This window comes from Saccopteryx leptura, chromosome 9 (genome assembly GCF_036850995.1).
Source record: "Saccopteryx leptura isolate mSacLep1 chromosome 9, mSacLep1_pri_phased_curated, whole genome shotgun sequence".
Classification (NCBI taxonomy): Eukaryota; Metazoa; Chordata; class Mammalia; order Chiroptera; family Emballonuridae; genus Saccopteryx; species Saccopteryx leptura.
In genome coordinates, this window is record NC_089511.1 from 39,900,697 (window position 1) to 39,919,313 (window position 18,617).

The window sequence follows — 18,617 nt, forward strand, 5'->3', positions numbered from 1 at the left end:
TGTAGGTCTTGGCAATGATTTTACGGATATGACACCAGAAGCACAAGCAGCAAAAGCAAAAACAAAGTGGATTGCATCAAATTAAAAGGTTTCTATACAACAAAACGAAAAGACAACCTACCAAATGGGATAAAATATTTGCAAACCATATATCTGAAAATTGGTTAATATCCAAAAATATATAAGAAACGTATACAATATACCCCCCCCAAAAAAAACTGATTTTTAAATTGGCATAGGACTTAAATAGACATTTTTCCAAAGAAGATTTATATAAGTATATGAAAAAGTGCTCAATGTCGCTAATCATCCGGGAAATGCAAATCAAAACCACAATAAGATATCTCTTCACACCTGTTAAAATGGCTGTTATCAAAAAGATAAGAGGTAATAAGCTCTAATGAGAATGTAGAGACACAGGAACTCTTGAATACTGTTGGTGGGAATACCATTATGGAAAACAGTATAAGGGTCCCTCAAAAAATTAAAAATAGAGCCTGACCAGTGGTGGTGCAATGAGTAGAGCATGGATCTGGGATGCTGAGGTCCCACGTTCAAAACCCCAAGATCTCCAGCTTGAGTGTGGGCTTATCCAGCTTGAGTGCAGGCTCACCAGCTCAAATGCTAGGTACTGGCTTGAGCTCAGGATCATCAACATGATCCTAAGGTTGCTGGCTTGAGAAAGAGGTTGCTGGCTCAGCTTGAGCTACTCTTAAGGCACATATGAGAAGCAATCAAGGAACAACTAAAGTGACGCAACTATAAGTTGATGCTTCTCATCTCTCTCTCTCTCTCTCTTTCCCTGTCTCAAAATAAATAAATAAATATTATATATACATATATATGTAATTTCCATGTCATCCAGCAATCCCACTTCTGGGTATTTATGCAAAGGAAAGAAATCAGTATATTGATTATTGATCAGACATCTCCCCATGTTAACTGTAGCATTACTCACAAGTCGCCAGGCCAGGGAAAAAAACCTAAGTGTCCAACAACAAATGGGGATGTATAAAGAAGGTATAACTATATATAGGAAGCAAATCCTACCATTTGCAACAACATGGATGGACCTAGAGGACATGCTTGACACAGAAAGACAAAAATTGTATGATCTCACTTATATGTGGAATCCAAAAAAGTCAACTTATAGAAACAGAGAATAGAACAGTGGTTGCCAGAGGCTAGGAGGAGGGGAAATAAAAGGTATTGGTCCAAGGTTACTAATTTTTAGTTATAAGAGGAAAAACTTCTGCAGATCTATTGTACAGCATAGTGACCATAGTTAATGATACTGTATAGCAGAGATTTTCTACCAGAGTGCCACGACAGCACACTGGTGTGCCACAAGAATTTTTTAAACATGCAATACCTATTTAGTCAGGGGTACTGACCTCTTTTCTCCCTTAGACTGTCAAATAAAAAATGACAACAATAGCCCTGGCTGGTTGTCTCAGTGGTAGAGCGTCAGCCCGGCATGTGGAAATCTCAGGTTTGATTCCTGGCCAGGGCACACAGGAGAAGCACCCATCTGCTTCTCCACCCCTCCCCCTCTCCTTTCTCTCTATTTCTCTCTTCCCCTCCCGTAGCCAAAGCTCCATTGGAGCAAAGTTGGCTCGGGCACTGAGGATGGCTCCATGGCCTCCACTTCAGGCGCTAGAATGGCTCCAATTGTAGCGGAGCAACGCCCCAGGGGGGCCGAGCATCGCCCCCTGGTGGGCATGCCAGGTGGGTCCCAGTCAGGTGCATGCAGGAGTCTGTCTGCCTCCCCACCACTTCTCACTTTGGAAAAATACAAAAAAATAAAAAATAAGTGCATAAAAAAAATGACAACAGCCAACACAACAATAGCCATCTGGTATGAATGCCCTGTTTTGAACCATAAATATATAGGTCATATAACAGACTTTCATCTTATTGGTCACATGGCATAATAAGGTTGTGTCTGATTGGTTAATTCTTGGTACCAGAAATCCTTATACACAAGTATAGGCACCTGATTTTTTAAAAAGTCACTTTGAAACAAACTACTACTATTATTTTTTTGTGAATCAATCAAAATTATACCTATTTTTTTTGTCAGATGAGCAAAAATATATTTTTTGGTGTGCTGCAGAGTTTTAATAATTAGTTTATGTGTGCCCTGAGGTGAAAAAAGTTGAAAATTGCTGCTGTATAGTACAATTGAAATGTACTAAGATCTCAAGTATTCTCACCACAGGTGACGAAGGTGTTAATTAATCTGATTGTGGTAATCCCTTCAGAATGTATTCATATATTAAATCATCATTTTATTTGTCAATTATACCTCTATAAAGCTAGAAAATACTTTTTAGATAATTTTAAGAGCACCCTGGCCAGGTGGCTCAGTGGATAAAGTGTCAACCTGGCGCACCATAGGTCACAGATTTGACTCCCGAATAGGGCACCTACAAGAAGCAATCAATGAGTGCACAACTAAATGTAACAATTAAGTGAAACAACAAGTTGATGCTCCTCTCTCTCTCTCTCCCTTCCTCTCTCTCTCTCTCTCTCTCTCAAATCAATGAAAAAAAATTTTTTTTTAATTTAGGAGTAATAAGGACCTTACCCAAACATAGTTGCATGGATAGGATGTCCTGTGAAACTGGAAAAGCTGCCTAAACTTTCTGTGCCTTAGTTTTCCTCCCTGTAAAAGGGGTAGTAAGACCTCCAGTTACCTGTGAGTAACATGCCTTTGAGTATGGACTCATGTGGGATCCATTTCCAGCTCTTGTTCACCTTGTTTGGCTCTGGCCCAGTAACAGCATCCTTGACCTCAATGTTTTTATTGGTTAAATGGAACAATAAGATCTACCTCAAAGAGTTGTTTTATTTTCCTTTTCTTTTTCTTTTTTAGAAGAAGAAAGATAGACAGACTCCCATATGTGCCTTGATCGGGACCCACCCAGCAATCCCCATCTGGAGCCAATGCTGGAATCAAACCAAGCTATCCTCAGCATCCAGGGCCGACGCTTGGAATAACCGAGACACTGGCTGTGGGAAAGAAAGAGGGAGAGAAGGGGGAGAAGGAAGGGAAGAGAAGCAGATGGTCACTTCTCCTGTGTGCCCTGACCGGGGATCAAACCCGGGACATCCATACGCCGGGCCAACGCTCTATCCAGCTGGCCAGGGCCCCAGAATTGTTTTCGAATTTTGAAATTAACTTTGGAAAGTGCTTGCCCACAGCATTTGGCACAAAAGACACACTTACACTGACACCTTTTGTAAAAAAAATTGTATCTATACAAATAACTTAGACAATAATACTACTACTAACGAAAATAAATATTACTAGCGACCGTGATTGATGGCTCCCTAGGTTCCAGTTTCTGTGCCTTTGACCAAATCATGTGATAACCCACTAGTCTATCTATACCTTCCCAAACCTGCTTGACTGCTTTTTTCTCTCTTTTTCTTTTATTATATTTAAATACACATACCATAAATTTTACCATTTTAACCATTTTAAAGTGTACAGGTCAGTGGCATTAAGTACATTCACAATGTCTTGTAACCATCACCACTAATTGATTCCAGAACTTTTTCATTACTCCAAAAGGAAACACTGTTTCCTTTCTCAGTCACTCACCCTTGCTTCCTCACCCTCTCCCCCCCCATCAGCTTACTGCCAGCCCCCCACACCTCTATCCCCCAAAAATCTAAACCACAAGGACCCTGTCAGCTTGCAGTCTCCAACAGCGAGCCAATGATGCGATCTACCTGAAACAGGCTGGCTGAAGATGGCAGGGCAGCCTGGGATGGCAGAGGACACGCCCTCATGAGCAAAGGGAACCTGGGAGTGTCAGCTGACCAGTTGGCTCACGCCAGGGGGAGTGTGCCCTCATCCAGGGCCTGCAACATGGTGCCTGGCATGTAGCAACAGTAGGAGTACCACTCCAAGCACTTTACTCGTATCAATTCATTAAACCGTCACAACAGTGCAGCGGCGTCATTGCCACACTTCTGTGGGGTTTTTAAGGTCTAAGATCCTAGAATTCTACGATAGGTTATGATGTCATTTCTCCCCTTAAAGTTTATAAGTTTAACACCCACCCACCCACCACCACCACCAAATACAAACTTTTCTAATCCTGTAGGCTCCCTTTCATGAGTAGAAAGTGTCTGCAGAATAAAATGCCTGTTGTCCAAAGTAAGTTTGTTTGATACCTGGCACGTGCAATTATTACAGGTTGTATAACGAGAGGACCTTCCAATTTACTGTTCAAATGTGGACAGTTTTGTGCGTGAAATGGGCACCACCACCTGGGAGTATCCTGAACCAATCAGGACAGTTTACTTGGGGCAGGACAAATTAGTATCAAATCATATCTGTTTTATATAAAGTGGGCACTGGCTGCTTTTTCAGGAGTCCTAAGCAGAGGTCACCTGCTCACCTGTCCACCCACCCCACAGCTTTGACTGATGCCCATCCCTGCACTTTTGAACCCGTTGTTCCCTGTACATACACATACAGCATGGTTTAGTGCCTGGTCTGGAGCAGCCCGAGGCCAGAGAGCCACTCGGCTCCAAACTAGAGGTCAACAGCAAGAGTACGGACTTTGTCCTCCCCTGTGTGCCCTCACCTGTTCCCTTGGACCCACAGCAGGCCTGCCTTCCTGGCTCGCTCACCCAGCTGTTTACCAGACCAAAACACAGTGACCCCAGGAGCCTGGCCACAGTGAAGGCCACCTGTCCCAGTGTACCCACCCCTAAGCCAGACCAAGTGTCATCCTAGAAGCTGGGATGGGCATGGGTTGAAATTTAACTATCAGGGCTCACAGTTTGGGTGAGTTTTTATAATAAGAGGTGAGTCCAGTGTGCTTCACCATTGTTCCAATCAAAGTGAGCATCGTAGGAAAAATCACCCTCTCTTCTTTGGGCTCTGTGGGGACAGACCCAGGATACTAAGGACCCCAATGTTGAGCAGGAACCTCCTGGAGTCCTCGCGTTTCTCCATCTTGGTCAAGCAGGTGTGGGGGACTCTACGAAGTCATCTGCTAAGGCCTGTGCGACCATGCTCCCAGGGTCCGTGTGCCCAGAAAAATAGGAATAATGCTTGTAAGTAGAATTTCTTAGAATCCTCGCATTTTTCCAAATGCAATTTGATGCTTGTCTAAATTTATGATGTCTTTTAAAATGGAAGACAGTCTGGAGCCAGAATGCTTGGGTTCAGGTTTCCACTCTGTCTCTTTTCCCATAGGTGACCTTGGGCACGTCTTTTATCCTCAGATTCATGGGCTGGTTGGGAGGGCAAGAGGCTTGGAGTAAGATCAGTACCAAGTGCCCCTTCTCCCAGGACAAGCTGTTATTATGAAACATCCAGCCCTGAAGGACCAAATGAGCCAATTATAGAGCTCCAAAATGCCGCCAGCAGAGAACATTCTCAACAAACACGCAGTAAATAGACCACCTACCCAGCTCTGTCCAGAGACTGCCCCCCATCAGCCTTGTTCCGGGATCGGCAGAGTTCATGCCCTGAGACTCATCCTTTCTTCTTTCTGGGTCTCAGCTCTACCTCTGTCAAACAAAGGGCCGGCGTTGAGGGATGATAAGTTGGCTTCCGATGTAAATATTCCTCACTTTCCACAACTGGGCAGTTGAAAGAGCATGGGTTTCAGAGCCAGTCGCTCCTGAGGGTGGGCACTAGTGACTAGTGAGAGCTGGGCAGCTGCTTCACCTCCCTGAACCTCAGTTTCCTCATCTATGAAATGGGATGACTGTGTGTCGCATAGGACTGAATAAAGATGAATGGTGTGAGTGGAAAGCCTGGCACACCCCAGCTCTCAGTGGGCATCACTGGCTCTTTCCAGTTCATCTGTTGGTCTACACCGGAGGACGATGGTGAAATCTCTGTCTTGAAACCTCAGGGCAATTTACTAAAGCACTTCAGGCTCCATTGGGTTCCTGTTAGGCCAGAACTCAGGCCTGTTGAAGGTGAGGGCAGGCCCCTTGGGGAGCTAGACCACATGCTGTGGGTAAGCTGAGGCTCAGGCTCAGGCGGTATTCGGGGGCTGCTCTAGGTTTCCAAGAGAAGGAAACCCAAGGCGTCCTCCGGGATGTGCCACAGAAATGGAAACCAAAGTCACCAGATATATATCAACCCCCCCTACCCAGAGGGGGGCTGGGATAGAAGCCTTGTCCCACCCCACTCAGAGTGGGGTCCTCAGACCAGTCGCCGCAGCACCACCTGGGAGCTTGCTGGAAATGGGGAACCTTAGGCCCCACCATAGACCTACCTGTAAATTTCAAACCCAACAGAAGACCCTCACATAGAAAGACCCGCTCACCTGTCCGCCTCCAACCCCAATTCCCAGAGGCAACTGCTATGTGTAGTTTGCACTGCAGAATGCAGCCTTCCAACGAATTCCCCCAAGCACTTAGAAATCTGTCCACACATATACAACGCTTTCTAAAAAATAAAAGGTACTTCACTGGGCAAGCTTATCTGCACCTCGGTTTTCTTCTTTACTTAACTGTAGACATCTCCACAACTGTCTCTCAGTAACAGTCCCCTCTTAGTACTTAGTACAACCATTAAGAGAATCAGGCCACTTAAATGGAAACTTGGCCCCACCACTTTGTGGATGTGTGCCCCTCCGCAAGTTTCTTAGCCTCTCAGAGCCTGTCTCCTCTCCTGTAAAAGGTGGGTAATAAGAGTACTTATGGGCCCTGGCCAGGTGACTCAGTGGATGGAGCGTCATCCGGGCGCGCGGAGGTCACGGATTCAATATCAGGTCGGGGCACATAGGAGAAGCTGCCAATGAGTGCACAACCGAGTGAACAACTAAGTAGAACAAGTTGATGCTTCTCTCTCTCTCTCTCTCTCTCTCTCTCTCTCTCTCTCTCATCAATGGGAAAAGTAAATTTTCTTTTAAAAAGAGTACTATCACACAGCACTGCTGAAAGCATGAAATGAGATGATGCCTAGAAAGGCTTGGTCAGCGCCTGGCACCTCACGTGCCCTCTCCGGGCATTGTTATTATCACTCACGGGCCGTCACACGCCTGTGCCTATATGTAACCATTTCCCTGTCGGAGGTCACTGGGTGGCATACAATTTTTAACTCTTTATAAGCTATGCTCTCCCACATCTGTATACACTTGTGCAGGACAGGGTAACAAAGTAACTTTTGATCCAGTGCCTGAATTGGTTCATGCTGTAGTTCTCAAAATGCTGGCGGGGACACCAAGGCATTGTTATTTCAATGGTCCACAGTGAGCAAGGTCTGTTCTGCCAAATAGGCAAACAGGGAACATAGGAACTTCATCCCTCTCTTTAGTGTTTTGTTTATTGGGATTTAGCAAACATTTCATTTGGGGGCAGGAGTGTTTGCTACTAAAAGTGATTGAAAATCAGTGGTGGTTTGGCCCAGAGGGCAAAGTCAAGAGTTATAAAATGGTCAGAAATAATTTTAGGGACTATTTCAATTCAGTGGTCTCTGGCCATGTTTCGGTGTGTCTGGAAGCTACCTTTTACAGTGGGCATCTCCTCCCGAGTCTGTGATCGGTGACGTCCACCTTGGTAGCTTAAAATGGGCCCTGGTGGGAGGATTCACGGTGGTAATCAGCAAACGTTCCACATCAGAGCTTCTTATTCCTCAGCTCAGCCGGTTAGTAAACTTCCCGCAACAGACCGCTGCGTGCTCTCAAACATTTTTTTTTTTTTGTATTTTTCTGAAGCTGGAAATGGGGAGAGACAGTCAGACAGACTCCCGCATGCGCCCGACTGGGATCCACCTGGCACGCCCACCAGGGGCGACGCTCTGTTGTGACCAGAGCCACTCTAGCGCCTGGGGCAGAGGCCAAGGAGCCATCCCCAGCGCCCGGGCCATCTTTGCTCCAATGGAGCCTTGGCTGCGGGAGGGGAAGAGAGAGACAGAGAGGAAGGAGAGGGGGAGGGGTGGAGAAGCAGATGGGCACTTCTCCTGTGTGCCCTGGCTGGGAATCGAACCCAGGACTTCTGCACGCCAGGCCGACGCTCTACCACTGAGCCAACCAGCCAGGGCCTCTCAAACATTTTAATAGATATCTCTTGCTCATTCATTGGCAAGGCTTCCTGGGTTTGGCTCACTAAGGCTGGGGTGGGCTCCAAATTGGGGGGCGTCCAGATCTGTTCAACATGTCTCTCATCCTTCCCTGCACTTGGGCCAATGCTGGAACCATAGGAGGAGTGCTATGAATATTTATTGGAGGATGGAAAAAAGAGGATAATACTTTATTACTTCCCGTCAGAGAGCTGCTTTAGTTACAACAAGACTTCCTTTGCTGACATCAGCTTCAGCCTGGAGACATGATCGACTTGAGCAAACATCGGACACCTATTTAGGATTTAAGCAGTGTCCCCTGTTTGCAGATTGTGATGGACAGTAGCACCTTTTTACCTGGTGGCAGGGACAGTGTTCAATGCAGATGTTTCATGGTTGGCAGCCCCTTCACCCTTCATGAAGTTTCACAGATATAACCTTCTGTACCTTATGTCTCTGTGCCGGAAGGCCAGCCGAGTCCCCGGTTAGGGGAGGGCTGCCTCTGTGGCACTTAGCCGCGCCTGTGACCTATCTATGTTAAGAGTTGTGCAGCTGTGTCAAATCCCCGTTTTCCCTTAGGGAGGATCTATGCCAACTTGGTTTGTGAGGGTTGCACTGGTTTTTAAGTGTCCCTTCCCATCAGACACAATTGTGGTTTGTGCAGCTCAGAGGGGTTCGGAAGAAAGCAGACGATGGAAGACCAGGCACTCCCGGTAGAGATCAGGATTCAAGCAGATGGAGGAAGCAGACCGAGGTCCAGGCCAGTTAGCCGACTCTGAGTCTGCTATCATCCATTCGTCCCTCTTGCAAAGGAGAAGCAGGGAGCACTGGATGTGCCTGCAGGGTGCTTCAGGCTGCTCTGGCCTGGAGCACAGTGAGTCACTGCTTCAGGGCACTGGACGGGGTCTCTCTGGGAGGGAAGTGTCTCTGCTAGGCTGGCTGCAAGGCAGAAGCCAACATGGACTCCACAAGCTCTCTCTTCTGGTCTTGGTCAATCTGCTCGTATTATACACTACTATTCTCACTCTTAAAGATGAGGAAACTGAGGCGGGGGGAGGGGGGCAGCAGGGAGAAGGTAAATAACCAGCCAATAACTCAAGTAGTGAGTACTGAGAACTGGGTTATTTGGTCACAAATATGTCTTTCCCTCTACATAATGTTAAAAACTTTTTTTTTTTTTTGTATTTTTCTGAAGCTGGAAACTGGGAGAGACAGTCAGACAGACTCCCGCATGCGCCCGACCAGGATCCACCCGGCACGCCCACCAGGGGGCGATGCTCTGCCCCTCCGGGGCATCGCTCTGCCCCTCCGGGGCGTCGCTCTGCCGCGACCAGAGCCACTCTAGCGCCTGGGGCAGAGGCCAAGGAGCCATCCCCAGCGCCCGGGCCATCTTTGCTCCAATGGAGCCTTGGCTGCGGGAGGGGAAGAGAGAAACAGAGAAGAAGGGGGGGTGTGGAGAAGCAAATGGGCGCTTCTCCTATGTGCCCTGGCCGGGAATCGAACCCGGGTCCCCCACACGCCAGGCCGACGCTCTACCGCTGAGCCAACCGGCCAGGGCCCATAATGTTAAAAACTTTAGCACAGCCTGACTGTGGGTGGTGCAGTGGATAGAGCATCAACCTATGACACTAAGGTCTCAGGTTTGAAACTCTGAGGTCGCCAGCTTGAGTGCAGGCTCATCCGGCTTGAACACAGGCTCACCAGTTTGAGCGTGGGATCATGCTTGAGCCCAGAGGTTACTGGCCTAAGCAAGGGGTCACTGTCTCAGCTTGAGCCCCCTGGTCAAGGCACATATGAGAAGCAATCAATGAACAACTAAAGTGCCGCAACTATGAGTTGATACTTTTCAGCTCTCTTCCTTTCTGTCTTTCTCCCTCTCCCTGTCCCACCCCTCTATCGAGCACATATGCTAAAAAAAACAAACAAAAAGTTTTAACACAAAATTAACTATTAACACTTAAATATGGGGACATGTTGCCTGAAAATCTTCATTTTTATCCTGTCCTGAAAAATCTGCAGATCTCGCAACAAATGCTGCCATGCTTTCCAGACTGCCACAGTTCCCACCTCCCCGTACTGCCCCCTAGCGCCAGGCAGCAGCCTCACTGACACACCTGCCTGGACTCCGCAGGCCCCAGTCTGTACCCCAGGATCGGGTAGGAGGACTGCTATGGTCCTGTGCTGCCTTCACAGCCTCTCCTTCTATCATTTCATGAGCACTGGGTCTTTCACATGGTTGGGTGACTCTTGTCCACAATGAACTCAATTGGTCACCTCCCAGATGTGGAAGGTAAGTAACTTCTTTACTTTGCCACCTCCAGGTTCCAACTCTGTGCCCTTCCCCAGCTTGCTCTCAAATCAAGGCATAAATTATTTTTTTTAATATTTGCGTATCTATATTGCCTACAGCAACATGTCCACTGTTACAGGGAAAGCAAAACACACGAACAGAAGGTGGAATTTCAGGCCTTGGGTGGCCATTGGCAGGAGGTTTGGGAGTACCCTTAGGGTCTACAAAGAACAGAGAAACCCCTGCCAGGTCTGGGTAGCAGCCCATAACTACGGAAACCTTGAGAATAGAGAGCAGGGGGCCATTCTGCTTAGTGTTATTGCCGTCGGAATACTTTTGCCTTCTCCCTTTGGGAGACTTGAAGTATCTATGAGTGTAATGTGCCAGGAAGAGGTGCCAAACTACTCTGCCCTGCCTCACGCACATGCTTCTCCGGGTTTGGCCTGGAACCATAGGGCGAGGACTTCCTGAGACCAAATCAATGCAGTGGCGTCTGGGGATGGTCCAGAGAGGGCATGGAGCAGGGGCCCTGCGCGGGTGGGCAGGGTAAGCAGCTGACTGTCTGGTGGCTCCCGGGTACCATGCTGAGCTGGTTCTTCTGAGATCTCTGCCGTCTGACTCTCAGGCTCAGCAAGGCCAGTGCATCATCAGGGTCTCCTTCTTTCTCTTCTCTTTGTCCCCAGTGCATCCCCTTTGGAAGGGCCCAGGCTCCATGCAAGGGGGCTCCCGGCAGTCCCCCATCAACATCCGCTGGAGGGACAGTGTCTATGACCCGGGGCTACAGCCTCTCCGCGTCTCCTATGACGCAGCGGCCTGCCTCTACATCAAGAACACCGGCTACCTCTTCCAGGTGGAGTTTGACGACACTACTGAGAGGTCAGGTGAGTCTGAATGGGATTTGAGGCCTTTCTCTTCTCCTGTCACATCCTCAGAGTAAAGTCACGGACTCAGCAGAGAAGGGATGAGAGCTTTACTTAAATATAAAGTTTGAGGCCAAGGAACAGCATTGCAGAAGCAGGAACAGGTAAAATCCACAAGTCTTTCTGCAGGGACAGAGGAGTGATGCCTATTTTATTTTATTTTATTTTATTTTTTAACTGATGCTTATTTTAAAGTCTATAATGCCAATCACTTACATTCACATGGTTTTACTGAGGATAAAATAATGAACACAGTTAAGTCCCTTTCTTTATGGATTGCATTCCAGGGACTGGAGAGGAAGAAGCACTAAGCTAATAAAAACACAAACTCATGGCACATCAGAGGAGAAAAACAGAGAAAGGCAGACGAGGGAGGCGTGGTGGCGGGTAGGCTCGAAAGAGAGGAGGAAGGGAATTGCGCTGACAACGGGCCCAGCAGCCAACAGACATTGACCTAGTTGGTGTTTAAATGAATGCCCACCTGCTATGAGGAAACGGAGGGGAAGAGGACAGAGTTGGAGCAGGGACCAGCCAGAGGCTGTCTGGGATGATGACGGTGGAGGGCTTTTGGGCAGGTGGGCAGGGAGGCAGGAGAGAGGCCCCAGAAGCTTTGCTGGGTCTCAGCGCTCTGGATGGGCTTCAGCTGAACCGCCTCATTAGATCCCTCTCAGGATGCTCAGGAGTTTGGGACGTCTACTCCACCAGGTTGGGGATGTTTCTTTCCACTCCTGTGATACTTGTCAGGATCAGCTGCTTCCATCACAGCTGGTGTTTTTCAGCCCCTTTGGTATCATCGTAAACCTTGTTTACGCCAAACATCTGTTTTCTTTCTGGGAGTGGAGAATGTTCGTACATGCCAGGCAGAGGGTGCCCATGTGACCAGCCCCCAGTGAACACCTTGGGCAGCAAGTCTCTTAGGGGTGTCCCTGGTGGACAGCACAACTCACTGCTGGGGGAGTCGGCATGTCCCCGTGACTCCACCAGACACACTGGAAGCTGGAGCCTGGTCTACTTCAGACATCACCATATGCATCTTTTCCCTCTGCAGATTTTGTTTGGATCCTCTTGCTCTAATAAATCTTAGCCATGCGTATGACTGTGTGCTGAGCCCTGGGATATCTCCTAGAGAACATGGAACCTGGGGACCTGACACTGCCCCCAGCCCCCGTCCTTTCTGGGTGAGCCCTTGGCTATGTTTGGTTATGTTGTTCACTTCCTTATTGTCGCCCAGCAAAGAAGTGAACGCCTCGAGGGCGCCCTGAACCATGTGCACTAGTGTTCTTGGAGCCCAGGGGAGGGACTGGAGGCGGAGTGAGGCCCAGCCTCAAATAGTTCACTTCTAATGGACTGGATGGCTGCAGCAGGGGGCAGAGAGCCCTTCTCTCCTGTGCAGTCCCAGGGAGGGGCTTCCCGCACACAGTGGTTCAGCCCTCCCAGGTGCCTCTCCTCGGCTCACAGGTGGGAAGGAGCTTGTGCTTCCTGAGCAGCCACCTGTGTGCCTGGGGCTGCTCATGGTTCTTGATCAGTATTCACAGTGATCTCAGGGACACTTCTCAGTTAGGACTTCCCAAATGCAGGGACAAGAACCCCGACTCTGGCCAACATAAGCAAAGAGGAACTTCTTGGAAAGCTAAGCCTAGCTGACAGAAGAGAAGGGAAAATGGGACACCCAGATCTGGGAAAGTACAGGAACCAGGCCAGCTCAGGGCTCCGGGGAGCAGGGGTCAAGCATTTATTTACTTAGCACACCAACTTTTTTTCTGCCCAGTGTTGTTCTGTTCTAAGTTCAAATTCCCAAGGAGCAATTGAAATTGGCTTTTCGGGTTTAATATGGTTTGTGTTATTTTTAAACATTTTATGCAGCAGCTTTAAAAGATTAAATAAAGAATAATCGTTTCTGAACTTCTGCTTGGTTAATAGTTGTATGAATATTCTAATAAGATTGAGCAAAACAGAAATGGATGTAGATGAGTTCATGATCCTCCTATATAATTTTTATGTGTAACTATGGGTCTTACTGATATCTACATAACAAATTTATTTTCCTTTAACTTTTAAATTATGAAAAACTTTGAAGGTTACTTTGGACTTTTGTATGAGTACTGTTAAGATATATTTGACAAAAATAATTCAGATTCCCAGGGGAGAAAGTCTAGTGACTGAGCCAGCCCTTGGTCAGTGGGGTACCCAGCACCCTGAACCATGTCCTCACCAAGAACACATGCTCAGGGAAGGGGTGGTCCTGGGGGAAATTGAGGTGCTATTTCTGGAAGAGGGAAGATATGCTGGACAGACCAGCAGACATCCCTTTGATAAGCACCACCGTGAATAAATAACAGCACATAAAAAACAGAAACCACTGTAGAAGGTATTGGGGTTCTTATCTATGCAAGGAGAAATGGAGGCTCAGAGAGGAAGCCACTCACTCAAGATCAAGCGGCAAGGAAGTGGGGAGATCAGGTTCAAGCCCAAGTCCTGCTGATTCTAAAGCCCCGCCCCCCAGTCGTTCACTGGTCTCTTCTCCTTGTCAAGGGCTTCACTTGAACAAACTTAAGTGTTCCTCATAACAACTGTGTGAGATGCATATTATTCCGTATTTGGCAGGGAGGAGAATGAGGCTTAGGGCGAGTCACGGCCGGAGGTCATAGAGCCCTCACAGTGAGATTCTCTGTGTAAATTTCTCATAGTAAAATTCCCAAAGAAGGGAATTTTAAGAGCATGAATCCTCTGTTTGAAGGAATCTGCATTCAATATCCACAGGGTTCAGGCATGAGGCCGGAGGTGCTGACTTAAACAAAGGGGAGGAAAGGGCTAGCATATGGGGTGAATGTAGTCCAAATCACGCTAGGTCCTCAGGAGAAACAGCAGCCCATTCAGGGGCCAGGTGGGCTCCTGGTTCAAGCCCTGCCACACCATGTCCAGTGTGCTCACTCCGTCAGGAGGGCCAGTGGACAGTAAGGTCAGCCTGGGACACCCGTCTCTTACCTACCAGCAAGAAGATGCCCACATCCAGGCCCTCCTGCCAGGTGGAGCAGGGACATCTCTGTGATACTCTAAGGGCCCAGTTGTTTATACTATATTTTTATTTGGGTGTCTTATAGCATGTATGCTTTGGAATCTAGTTGTTCCTATATCCCATGGGAGTTCAGGGTCAGGGTGTAAGCTGGGAAACTAGACTATTACAGGTAACAATTATCCCCAGAATCACAAGTCAAGGCCTCCTTTTGGTCAAGAGTTTCAGCCCTGGCCAGTTGGCTCAGTGGTAGAGCAACAGCCCAGTGTGTGGATGTCCTGGGTTCGATTCCTGGTCCGGGTATACATGAGAAGCAACCATCTCCTTCTCTACTCCGCCCCCTCCCCACCTTTTCTCTCTCTCTCTCTCTTCCCCTCCCGGTTGGCGGGTGGATCCTGGTTCAGGGTGATCAGGCACATGTGGGAGTCTGTCTTTCTATCTCCCTTCCTCTTGCTTAGAAAAGAAGAAGGGAAAAAAAAAAGAATTTCAACCTCTTGAATTTTTACCCAAAGCTTGAATCATAGGAGTGGGTGTGGCCAGTACCGGCAACCCTTTCTCTGGCTTCAGTGATTGGTTCAGGAGTGAGCATATGACTCAAGCCACACAATAAGAACCAAAGAATTTTCTTGGAAATGTTCAAAGAGAACCTGTCTTTTTGCCTGCAGGTGCTGGGGGCAGCTGCAAGGGTGTGCGGCAGGTCCTCGCAGCAGAGCAAAGCTAAGAAGTGGATAGAAATGGAGGTCTGAGGCCATTGGCAGAGCCTCTGACTGCAGCTGTGCCTAAAGCCAAACCAGCTCTAGGACTAATCACCTTTTTTGCTTCAGTCAGTTTGATTTTAACTTTCAGTCTCTTGTTTTCAAGAGTCAAAATACAAACAGACAAATAAAAGTGACTAATTTTAAGAGAGAAGAAATAGAAGGAAGGCAGCTGGAGAATCGCCAGTTTCAGTCCTTTTAATATTTTCTCAAATGTAATTCAGCTTCAGGCTGGGTCTGGGCCACCAAGGGTGGAGGGAAGCGCTGGTGAGCATCTGTTTAAATTGACCCAGAGAGATTTGTGAGCAGAAAGTGGTGTTTTAAGACTCTCAGACCTGTCCAGAAAGACAGGCCCTGCTGAGTATATGGAGTCCTGGTAAATGTTTAGCGCTGGCTTTCTGCAGTGGGGGTCATGGTTTATGTGGTGGAGGTGAGGGGACAAGAAGTCATGATTTGTAGTGTTTGCCACTTCCTGTGGTGTAAATACTCCCACATGGCTGACAGATTTCAAGCTCCCAATGCAAAGTCGTTGATTGTGAATTAGGAAGAGACATACACAGTCAGTTCCCAGGACCTGGTATAAGCTTGTCCCACACATCACTGTACTGTTCTTTCTCCCTTCAGTCCCTGGTGCCTCAGATCTTATTTTTGCTCTCATTTTTGCAAGGCATTTACTGTATTGGTTAAGACTTCCTTTTGTGTTGCATGTGGCAGAAACTCAAACTGGCTTAAGCAAAGAAAAGGGAAATTTATTGGCTTAGATTCCCCAAAATTTCAGGATGTGGCTGTGTCAAAATCCTCCCCTCTCAGCTCTACCTTCCCCTAGTGGGCTCATCCCAGGTGGAGATCTTGGAATGAAGCAAAGATAACGGCCCATAGCCCTGAATGGTGGCCTTGTAGACCTTCTCAATGGAGTGGCACAAAGAGACATTCCCTCTCTCCCAGCAATGTCAGCATCAGCTCCAGGACTAGTTCCCATGACCCAGCTTTGGTCACTCATCTTATGTGAGCCAGCAACAGTGACTCTCAGGGTGCGCTGTCCTAGAGAAAGGTCAGGCCGGAGTGGAAGACCACATGCTGCTGTTCCCAGAAGTGAGGTCAGGCTAGAAAGGCACTCTCAGAGCTGTCTCCTCTGGGCTAACTTCCTTGCTCTTGACCTTGAGCTCACCTTGACCCACTCTTGATTTGCATCACTCTCAAAATCCAAGGTTTTTGTACCCACTGTTGCAATCAGGCCTCTAGGTCAGGGGTCAGGAAACTTTTTGGCTGAGAGAGCCATGAACGCCACATATTTTAAAATGTAATTCCATGAGAGCCATACAATGATCCGTGTACGTTACGCATTATCCAATAAAAATTTGGTGTTGTCCCGAAGGACAGCTGTGATTGGCTCCAGCCACCCACAACCGTGAACATGAGCTGTAGGAAATGAATGGACTGTAATACATGAGAATGTTTTATATTTTTAACATTATTATTTTTTTTATTAAAGCTTTGTCTGCGAGCCAGATGCAGCCATCAAAAGAGCTACATCTGGCTCACAAGCCATAGGTTCCCGACCCCTGCTCTAGGTTGACCCAGCCTTGACATCCACATGTTGGCTTCTCCACCAACTTCTTAATCTGGTTCAAAGGGACCCACCCCACCCTGCCACATACCGAAAGAATTATCTGAATATCTCTCCCCCGCCACATAAATTAGTTGGATAATTCCTCCTGTGGCTCATGTCCACACAGGACAATCTGGTTTTACTTTACTTGTCATTTTCCCCAAAACCCAGTTTCCCTTTTCTCCTTTCCTAGTCAATCTCCCAGGCTTCTGAACCATCTCCATGGCTTGCTTTCCAGCCTCTAACCCCCCTTTTCAGGTGATCTGTCTTCTTCGTTCACTTCTCTTGAAAATTGGGAGCCATGGTACCAAAGGAAATGGAAAACCGTTGAAAGACAGAAAGTGCTAAAAAAAAAAGTTTCGCAGCAAGAAACCAAGGCTAATGAAACTCTCTCACAATTAAAAAAAAAACAAAAAACAAAACCTGGGCGGACTAAAAGGAAATGCTTCGCGAGTAAAAAAGGAAGTGAGGAGGAGGCGCATGGGGTAGTAGAAGTAATTCTGTATAAAATGTGCTCGCTTAGCTTGGGTAACACCAGCAGGCGGGAGCCAGAAACTCAAAGCGAAACATACCAGGAGACCAAGGACGTTTTCCATCAGCGTGGAGGGTTCCAGCAGTTTTTCAAGCAGGTGAGGGACACACACGCTTTGAGATGAATGCCAGCCGGCGAGGATGAACAACAAGGTGGAGGCAGTGGCTCTTGCCAAGGCCTGTGCGCGGCGCTGAGACCCGGAGAGAAAGGGCTGGTGGAGCATGAAGGGCTTGATGGAAAGGTGAGAGGCAAGAGCATGGCCATCAAACCCCACACACCACTTCTCAGATGAAGGAAGACCCCTTGTCCTAACACAGTGATCCTTTTCGTAATGAATGGCAGCAGTTTTTCCACCTGATGGGCACATTAGTGCAGAAAATATATCAAAGGTCAAGGTTCAGAGGTTACAGATAGATCCAACTGCTTCCTGAGAAGACACCCTGTGTTGTGTGAACCAGACCCTAAATTACTGTGGCAATGACATCATCACTGCCGCTAGTGTGCAGATGTGCTCGTTGGGGGATTCAAGGCATTTAATTCTCACAAAACCCCCCCAAGAGACAGGTAAGTATTTCCATTTATTGGAAGAGGACACCTATAGCCAATATGCAAACCCAGGGCTGTTTCCAAATCCTACTCCCTCCCCTCCAGCCACATAAAAATGCCAGTGCCTCTGTTCTTGCTGACAGTGTAGGGCCTGACTCCAGGGCACTAAGATGCCCTGTTGTGCCCCCATGCCACCCACTTACCTGAGTGGAGTGAGTAGAGCAGCAGATGGCAAAACACCTCAGTCTTCCATGCTAGACCCATCTTGGGGGGGGGGCAGGGTCCCGAGCTGCCCCTCCAGTACCCAAGCGGTAATTCATCTTACTCCTCAAGGGTGGGGGGTGGACAACATGGTGTTGGCCTCACTCTGGAGCCATAAAAACAGGGTGTGAGGCCAAGTTCCTCCATTTACTGTCTGGGTGGAGTGAACATGTCACCTCTCCTCTCTGACCCTCAGTCTCCTCATCTGTGAACTGAAGATCTGATACCGATTGGCTAGTGGGAAAATTAAAAGAGAATCCGCATGAAGCAGTTAGCACCGTGCCAGGAGAATTAAGTACTGTACTTGATCAAGGATAGCTTCACCTACTGTGTGTGGTGCATTCAAAATCGAATGATCAAAACAAGATCGGCTGTGTGCTCTTTCAATGTCTTCCACCAGGGGGAACACAGAGAAGGCAGACAGGCAGCTGCTGGCCAGGCTGGGTCTGGTTTTCTCTGACTACAGAGGATTCTGTATGTTTGCATGACCAGGGGGCAGGAGGACAAATAGAAACTGCAAGCCCCATAGTGACTCATGAGCAGCCTTCCTGAAGGGTCACTCACTGGCGAGGGCAGTAATTGGCAATTAAGGCATCAGGCACTGAAGCACAGCCTGCCAATGCTCCTTTTAACATCATAGTGAATTT

General features: G+C 47.8%; 1 protein-coding gene across 2 annotated transcripts in view; it reads left to right on the top strand.

The window, feature by feature from the left end:
* The first annotated feature begins 4,799 nt into the window (after positions 1–4,799).
* CA5A (carbonic anhydrase 5A) overlaps positions 4,800–18,617 on the top strand; it is a 40,994-nt gene continuing 27,176 nt past the window's right edge. For both annotated transcript variants that reach the window (XM_066348536.1, XM_066348535.1), the window contains exons 1-2: positions 4,800–5,079; positions 11,018–11,215. In XM_066348536.1, coding sequence (XP_066204633.1) covers positions 4,938–5,079; positions 11,018–11,215 — 340 coding nt within the window. In that variant the 5' untranslated portion in view covers positions 4,800–4,937. The remainder of the gene's footprint in view (positions 5,080–11,017; positions 11,216–18,617) is intronic.